Source organism: Aedes albopictus, chromosome 2 (genome assembly GCF_035046485.1).
Source record: "Aedes albopictus strain Foshan chromosome 2, AalbF5, whole genome shotgun sequence".
Taxonomy (NCBI): domain Eukaryota; kingdom Metazoa; phylum Arthropoda; class Insecta; order Diptera; family Culicidae; genus Aedes; species Aedes albopictus.
In genome coordinates this window covers 64595304-64603921 of record NC_085137.1, presented here as the reverse complement: position 1 = coordinate 64603921, position 8618 = coordinate 64595304, and the positions used below count along the sequence as shown (strand labels likewise).

Sequence of the window (8618 nt, the reverse complement as noted above, 5' to 3'; positions counted from 1 at the left end):
GTTGGTTTTTGCAGTTGAGGAGGGCCTAAGGACTTTAAACGTTATGGACGACTGGAAGCGTAGACTCACCGTTTCGAGTTGTAGTCCATCAATTTTCAACTATCAAGTAGGTATTAGTTGTGTGACGTTCGGATCTAATCATGCTTAGTTCTATTCGACAATAAATACTATTAACTTTCAAGGAACGACTATTATTTTAACTGGAGACTTTCTGTGGCTACACAGTCTTTATTCCTAAAACGTGTTTATTGTTTACCCAACGTTTCGGCACTTAGAGATGGTGCCTTTATCAGGGGGGAAAAATGTTCTCGTTTTGTCTCTGTTTTTCGGCTAACTTTAACTGCCCTGATTTTAGTTTTCTGGTACATGACTCAGTAACATTTTGCAAACCTACGTGGACTTTTTACTGCACGTCCAAGTCCACGTAGGTTCACCAAGTGTTACTGAGTCATGTACAAAAAAACTAGAATCAGGACAGTTAAAGTTAGCCAAAACACTAGAGACAAAACGAGAACATTATTTTCCCTCTGATGTAGGCATCATCCCTAAGTTCCGAAACGTTGGGTAAACAATAAACCCGTTTTAAGAATAAAGACTGCGTAGCCACTTAGACTCCAATACTATTACCTTCTTATCATCTTATTTATTCTTCCTCAATATCTGTTCTCCTACTTATTCGATAAATGTTATCAACATAGTAAAATAGGAATAAATTGTTTTCATTATCTGTAACAAATGAATTAAAAGAAAAGAAAAACATCGTTTTGTAGTTATGCATCGAAAATGTATATGTATCATACATACTTACAGCCACAAAAGTTTCCATGTTCAAAAGAGCAAGACCTCCAATGGTCATCTCCACTGCATTCTGAGATCGATGCAAAACAAATTTCAGACGTTGCTGATCGGATATACTCAATAGGTACCACTTGGTATTGTAAAGGGCAATCCGGGCTTGGTCATTCTGGAAGTAATATAACATGTTTGGAATCTTATTGTTAGAATGTTGTTAAAAAAATTGAGAATGCTACTTTGAGAGTCAATGCCGTTCCTAGAGTACAAAACTCCAGCAGCTGAAAGAAGGTGGCTCCTAAGAACATCACTCTGGTCCAATCCCTGGTCATGTAAACCACGAACAATGCCATACTGAGACACGACACGGATGACATCACTTGTATGAACACCGTGGTATGGTAGCATTCGTCAAGATCTTCTTCATATCTGCAAGAAATTCGCGGAATAATTATAGAAAAAATCCAAACAAATTGGTCAACACTGACTTGATGATTTCTCTATGCATCACACAAATTTCGGTGACCTTGCTCTTCACTAGTTCCGGGTCGACGATCGGATTTTCCAGTATTCGATCAAGTGCCTCGAGTTTATTGGAAAATATGTCGACTATTCCGAAAATGTGAAGTACCAAAATCATAATAGCCATATCTGCCGCCAAAATGCCAGCAATTGCAAGAATTATCATCACAGCCTGATAAATCGTGGTAATGACGTATCCGGTGAGCTCGTTAGGATCAACGAACGGAAGTTCCAGATGTAAAATCAGCGTCACCTTTTGATGGACGACCAACATATACACGGGAATGATAAAGTACGCCAAACCTCCGGCAGCATAGACAAGTAGGAAAAATCGGAAAATGTAGGTAATAGTCAAGCAACACTTGCTCAGTGACAAGTTGGTATTCGGTTCCCTGGAAAACCGTATGTACATTGCTCTGATGTCCATGTACTTTTGTTGAAAGTATTTGACTCGAGTAAGAGCACCATGCATCTTGAAGGCCCCTTGAAGAGCTATTCCCGACAACGAAAGAGTATCCATGATGGCAAAAATGTCTTCCGAACTGTAAGCTATCGTATAAAACAAACAGATCGAAAACGAAACCAGCACCCAGAAACACAGCCAGGTGCGAAAGTTCCATCGGAATTTCTCCATCAAAAGCACGTCGGCACCGCAAAAATCTAGAAACACTCGCAGGAAGGTGATCATCTCGTCGAAAATGTCCAGAGAGTCCAGCCTGGCCAGACGTTCTTCATCGTACATGCGGACGTGGGTCCTCAAAAAGTTGTCCATTTTACGCGACTGATGGTGTATGCACTGTTTCAAGGTGTGTGCCGCTTAATGTCGATGAACGGTATGATGTCTTGATTGTTTTATTTATTAAAAGTTAATTGACATAATGAAGTCTGGTGAACATTTACAATGGTAAAAAAAGGTCAAGCAACACACTCCATCTCGATTGGAATATAATGTAGAGATGTGGATGAAGATTCAGGGAAAGCATCCAATGAATATATGATTCTTTGTCGACTGTTAACGTTCGTCTTTAACAATTAACACGCATTTTACATGCAGGTGTTTTTTTCAATCATTATTTTACGATGGGGGTGTGGTCCATCTGTTTTTTTTTGCTGTGTCTGCAACATTGTATCAATAACCACCTAAACACCTTTTGCAGTATAGTATCGCTACCAGGTGTGAAAACAATCAGCTGCTTGGTTCTTACCTTGCATTTTACCTGTTCAATTGATCATCAACGGAAAACCTACACAGATAGAAATTATGAAAACTACACTCGATGAAAATATAAGAACGTTTAAATTTCCATTTCATTTCATTCGATTTTACAAACATTAATTTCTTGCACGCAACATTGTCAGCAAGTTCCATGCTGAAGACAACCTGTAATTTTACAACAGGATGGAAAATTGTGATGAAGCGTGTGAGAAGCTAACTCGAGTAAGTAACAGTTTTGAACTGTGTACGCAGCAAAAGAGTCTGAAATTTATATCCGACGTAAAAAAATAGCATACAAATTTCTATCCTAGTTCACTTAATTTTACATTCAAGAATTTCTTACTGGGTGCAAACTGTAAATTTATAAACTGATGGAAAAATGTGTGCAATATGGTGGGGTCATTTTGTTACATGTTATAGTCTGTCAGACTAAAATACAGCCACGGTACAGGGGTTGGAAATATATGGTGCTAACATTAATTGAATGAAATTTTCATGGTACGACAATGTGTTTTGGAAATCTTTCCGATTCCATCGTTTTTGAGCTATCTAAGTAATGAAATGGCAATCACCTTGAAAACATCTGGTTGATGACAATAACGGTTCCGGGTCATTTGGCCGAATGCCATTTGGCCGTACGCCTCCAAAAAGGATAAAAGGACCCTGTCATATCGCATACACGTTTCTATTAGTTTTTAAATTAACAGTTAAGCGGAAAAAGAGATGGAATTATGAACATAGGAGCATGAATGCCATATATACAGATTTATCTGTTTTATACAGATTTTTGAGCATCCATATAGATTTCGTTTTATATGTAATACATATGTTTGAGCTAGAGGGGCTATTTTATTTTTCCCAAGCAGCACCTGCAACATCATGCAGATTGTGGCTTTCTATGCTTTGGTCTAAATGAGTTGCACTAGAAGCACTCGAAACTTCCATCTTGTCAGTTGAGTTACATTTAAACTCCGAAATCCGTAAAGTTGCGGCTTTGTTTCATAGAAATCACAAATTACCACGTGTTTGACATCGATCTGTGGAGGCGGAGCTTACATATTGCTCGCAAGTGATAATACAGTCAGCTTACATTAAATGTATTATGTAACATGCCTGAAACATCTAACTCTGGTTTGTTTGTTCTGATTAGGTTCCATATGCGTTACAGAAAACTTGAGCGTCTTTTCATTTTGACAGTTCCCTAACTTGTGACAAAGAAGGTGCAATAAAGTAATAAGTAACTTCAGTAGCTTTTATGGTGTGTTGAGCATCGATTCTCTCACAGAGCTTTTGGTGTAGTATGTAAGGTGAGTAGATAATACTCCTGGTGTCCATGGTTCGAGTCTGGACAAAATCTTTTCCCAACTTTTTTTTCATTCCTCCTCGTTTATGTTGCATAAGAATTAAGAATCTGCGCTTTTTGGGTTTCAAAGAAGAAGCAATTGTGTTCTGTCGTCCGTAATACGGACAGTGAATAAATTGCACTAAGGTTGCTGTTACTGGATTAGCAACAAGTCGTGTTGCTTGGGTTGTAAGGGATACAGATTTTTCAAAAAATCATCTGACATCCCTGCATATGTGTGTTCATTATGTGGGCTCGGAGTCAATTTTACTTTCTATTCTGCAGAATCGTTACCTGTTCTGTGGCTTAGTTGGTTAAAGCGCCGGTCAAGCGAATACGATGTCATGGGTTCAAATCCCACCAGAACGCGTTTTTTTTTACAATTTCATCGCTAAATTTGCCAATTGGTCAACATTCGGTGTCTCCTAATTTTCAAGTTTTTCTCAGTATTTCAAGGAAACCACTAGAATTTATTTCGTTTGAAATCCCTTCCAAGATTCCTTAAGGGATAAACCCCAAGATTCATTCAGAAATTCTTTCAAGGGGTATTCCCGGAGTTTCGTAACCCTTTGAAGCCGGATTTTTTCCAAGCGTTATTATGGAGTTTTTTTTCACGTTTTCCTGTAGTTTTGGTGGTCAATAACATAAAAGCAGTAGAATATTTTTTATTCTTCCATCACTTAACCTAATTAACAGCTCTATTATCCATTAGGGCACTGCGTGAGCGATTCCAATTGGAAGCTGTTCATACACAGAGAAAAATTTCTACTCAATGACTGAGTTGGCCTTACTCAGAAATCGAAAAATCCTTTGTTTTCTTACTCAGTTTCGGCTAAAAGTGGGACAACCCATTGGCAATGGGTTGTCCCACTTTTAACGGAAACTGAGTACGAAAACAAAGGATTTTTCGATTTCTTTGTAAGGCCAACTCAGTCAGTGAGTAGAAATTTTTCTCTGTGTACACTTTGTACAGTGCCTAAATGTATTCTATTTTAATTGTACTATATTGAACTGGTTGCCGTTGCGCTGCTTTCACTTTCTATCCAATCATGGTAGAATGATGAGCACGAGGATGTTGATGTGTGGCTATTTCCAGTCCGATTGGGGGTCCATTACACAGCGTAACAAAAATTAACTTTTGGTCTGTCTCAAGAGCAAACTTATGTGTCTCTGACAGATTTGAGGTCGCTGAATCCGAATCCGGGCTCAGATTTGCTCTAGCACGTCACAATTTTGAGCTATACCCCAATTTATATGGTAAAATATGCGATTTTGGGCTTTTTTGACTGCAAGCCATTAAGCATGGAAATATTTTTTTTAAGCAAAAAAAAAAGGTAAATTGGTCAATTAACATCTAAACTAACGACTCATGCAAAATATTTTGTTTTTTCCAAATGGAATTTGATAGTTTTAAGCGATTTATGTTAGGTACGATATATCCCATACAAGTCACCCTCCAAAAGTTGCATGCAAGTTTCGATACTAACATAAAATGCTTAAATCTATTAAATTTGATTTGGTAAAATGAAATATTTTGCATGAGTCGTTAATTTAGCTGTTAATTGAGCAATTTACCTTTTGATTGCTTAAAAAAAAAAAAAAAAAATTCCATGCTTAATGGCTTGCAGTCAAAAAAGCCCAAAATCGCATATTTTACCCTATAAATTGGGGTATATCTCAAAATTGTGACGTGCTAGTGCAAATCTTAGCCCGGATTCGGATTCAGCGACCCAAAATCTGTCAGAGACACATAAGTTTGCTCTTGAGACAAAAAAATGTTGCACTGTGTTATGGGTTGCCGTTCGCTGATGTCCAAGTATCCGGGTTCATTTGAGCCATGGGCTCAGAAGAGGGTCGGTGTCAGAGGCTCTCAGGGGGAAAGAGCAACTGACGAAAGTGCCGGGGCTGGGTCCGAACCCATGACCATCTGCTTATGAAGCAAACGTGTAGCCACTACGCCACGGGCCCCGGCAACGGTAGAATATTATGAAGAATATTTTTTCTGGATATCCTTAGTCAACCAAACTATTCTTGAGTTTAGATCCTAAAGTCTACGAGTGTAACGGTAACTTCTTTCATTATACAAAGCTACGATTTGTGATCTATCATGTCTAGTAAGTCTTCTGAAAGTTCAACAAACAGTATCAGATCAGTCGGGATATCCTAGGTCATCCAAACTGTTCTTGAGTTTAGATCCTAAAGCCTACGGGTGTAATGGTAACTTCTTTCATTATATAAAGCTACGATTTGTAATCTATCATGTCCAGTAAGTGTTCTGAAAGGTTAATAGACAATATCATTTAATATTAGACAACGGGATATCCTAGATCATCCAAACTGTTCTTGAGTTTAGATCCCAAAGTCTACGGGTGTAACGGTAACTTCTTTCATTACACAAAGCTACGATTTGTAATCTATCATGTCCAGTAAGTCTTCTGAAAGTTACAATGGTTGTTATCATCAACTTAGCTTCATAACAATAAGGAAGCCTATAATATCGAAAAAAAATATATAACAACGCTTATTATTCCTCTAACTGCTTTGGTAAGAACAGTGGATTATGTAACACTACTTAACGTAGTGGCAAAAGCTATTGTTACAAGTGGCTAACCTGGAAATCCATGTAGTGTCTTTAAATGACATTTGTGATTTCAAGAGCCTCGCGGATCCCAGCATATTATGTAATATTATTATTTATTGAGAAAACATATAAAGTCATTCTTGTAGATTTGAAGAACTTCATAATATAATAGTTTGGACGACCCTGAATGTCCCAAAGGTCTATCATAAGCTAGTAGACTTCAGATTGCTCCAGTAACTGCGGTTTATTATGCAGTGTTACTCAGTATAACAGATATGGATACTGTTACGAGTGTAGACCTGAAGCCTTAAACTCCAAGGTAGTTTGGCTGGCCTGGAATATTCCTGTAGTGTCTCTAAATTACATTTGTTATTTCAAGAGCTTCGCGGATCCCAGCAGATTATGCAGTGCCATTATTAATGGCGAAAACACATAAAGTTTTTCTTGTAGATTTGAAGGACTTCATTATAGAAGAGTTTGGACGACCCTGAATGTCCCTAAGGTTTATAATAAGCTAGTAGACTTCAGATTGCTCCAGTAACTGCTAATTTTGCAAAGTTACTCAGTATAACAGATATGGCTTCTGTTACGTGTGTAGACCTGAAGTTCTGAACTCTAAGGTAGTTTGGCTGACCTGGAGTATCCCTATTGAGTCTATAAATGACATTGTAGATGTCAAGAGCTTCATGGATCCCAGTTGGTTATGCAATGCTATTATTTGTGGCAAAAGTACATAAAATTATTCTTGTAGATTTGAAGGACTTCATTATAGGACAGTTTGGAACACCTAGAACATCCCAGAATATAAAACACCTTTTGATATTTTTGACGAAGGCTAAATGAGTACATATAACCACGTAACGACGTCCAACATCCAAGTTCAGCTTTTAGAACAACTGGCATGTCAAATATTTCGTTTTTCTAAATTGCATAGTGTTCAGGATGTACTAGGTTATCGATGAAGTCCCAAATACAAATATTTTAATTTTGCCCTAATAGAGGACTCAATTTGCAACAACTTTGCCGAAGATTTCACTCGAATGGATGAATTAATACAGCCGTTTCTATGTTGGGGTCATATATGATCCCTCCGGCTCCAAAGGGTTAAGAGATTTTTCCTGGGATTTCTTTCGACATTCCTGTATTGATTTATCCCGGAATTCCTTTAGTAGCTCTTTCCACGATTCCTTCGGGCATTGTTTCAGGTATTCTTTCAGAGATTAATTTAGGAGTTCTTCTTGAATTTTGCAGGGATTTTCTCTAGATTCCTTCAGAAATTCCTCTCGGGATTTTTTTTGATTACTACCGAGATTCGTTTCTGGATTTTCGACATTTGCAAGAATTTCTTTAGAATTCTCCCAGGATTCGTTCCCAAGATTGTGTCAGGAATTTTTTGGGAATTATTCCAAGGTTTATTTAGGGATTTTAGTCAAGATTTCTTCATATTTTTTACTGAATTTTCTCCCGGTACTCTTTTAGAGACAGAATTTATGTATTGAGTACTCTCATGATTATTTCTTTTTGGGTTTCCCTCAGAATCCTTTAAGAATAATCACAAGATTATTCCCGGGATTTCTTTTGGGATTTCTCCTGGACTCTTTAGGTTTTTTTTTTTAGAAATTTCCCGTATTTTCTGTAGAGATTCATTTAGGGATTTCTTTCTTTCTTTCATGGAAGCCTTCTGGGATTCTTTAAATGATTTCTCCAAGTTTCCTTTCGGGATTCCTTCAGGAATTCCTCCCGAGTTCTCTCAAGTTTTCAATTATGTTCCATTGGAAATTGTATAGAAAGCTAATGAGAAACCTCTTATAGGCTTGCTTAGTTAACTTGATACCCTTTTTTCAGAAACTTGGGAAAACTTGACATTATCCTTCAAAGAAGTTTTTTGTAACCTTTTTGCCGACTTCATTTATGCGATTTTCATGTTGGAGTATTCCATAAAGGTATCATTAAAAGATGATTCGATGTACTTCTGAATGCTTTTGGAAGTTATTTTTCTATGTAACTATTTGCATTAATGTCAATGTGTCTGCTTCTCCGCAATTAAATATTTACACTTTTCTTATCGTTTCAATTATTCAAATCGAAGCGTTTCCCGCCCCATTTTCTCACGCACTTTTCTCGCCAAACATCAGTCATTAAGCTACCGTCCGCCAACGATGGAT

The 8618-nt window shown here is 37.5% G+C and overlaps 1 protein-coding gene across 1 annotated transcript; it reads right to left on the bottom strand.

Moving 5' to 3' along the window:
- Positions 1-463: 463 nt before the first annotated feature.
- Positions 464-2121, bottom strand: LOC109419312 (putative odorant receptor 83c). The gene is made up of 4 exons (XM_029871797.2): positions 1281-2121; positions 1032-1221; positions 809-964; positions 464-726 (listed from the first exon to the last, which is right to left on the bottom strand). The coding sequence occupies exons 1-4, from the start codon at positions 2084-2086 to the stop codon at positions 673-675; spliced, it is 1206 nt and encodes a 401-aa protein (XP_029727657.2). The 5' UTR covers positions 2087-2121; the 3' UTR covers positions 464-672.
- Between the last annotated feature and the right edge of the window lie 6497 nt (positions 2122-8618).

Excerpts from the sequence above, each read along its gene's own strand:
- LOC109419312 (XM_029871797.2), bottom strand. The coding sequence starts at position 2,086 with ATGGACAACTTTTTGAGGACCCACGTCCGCATGTACGATGAAGAACGT. Across the intron at positions 1,222-1,280 it reads ATGCATAGAGAAATCATCAA|ATATGAAGAAGATCTTGACG; the intron begins GTCAGTGTTGAC and ends AATTTCTTGCAG. Across the intron at positions 727-808 it reads ACATGGAAACTTTTGTGGCT|ATAATGAAAACAATTTATTC; the intron begins GTAAGTATGTAT and ends CATTTGTTACAG.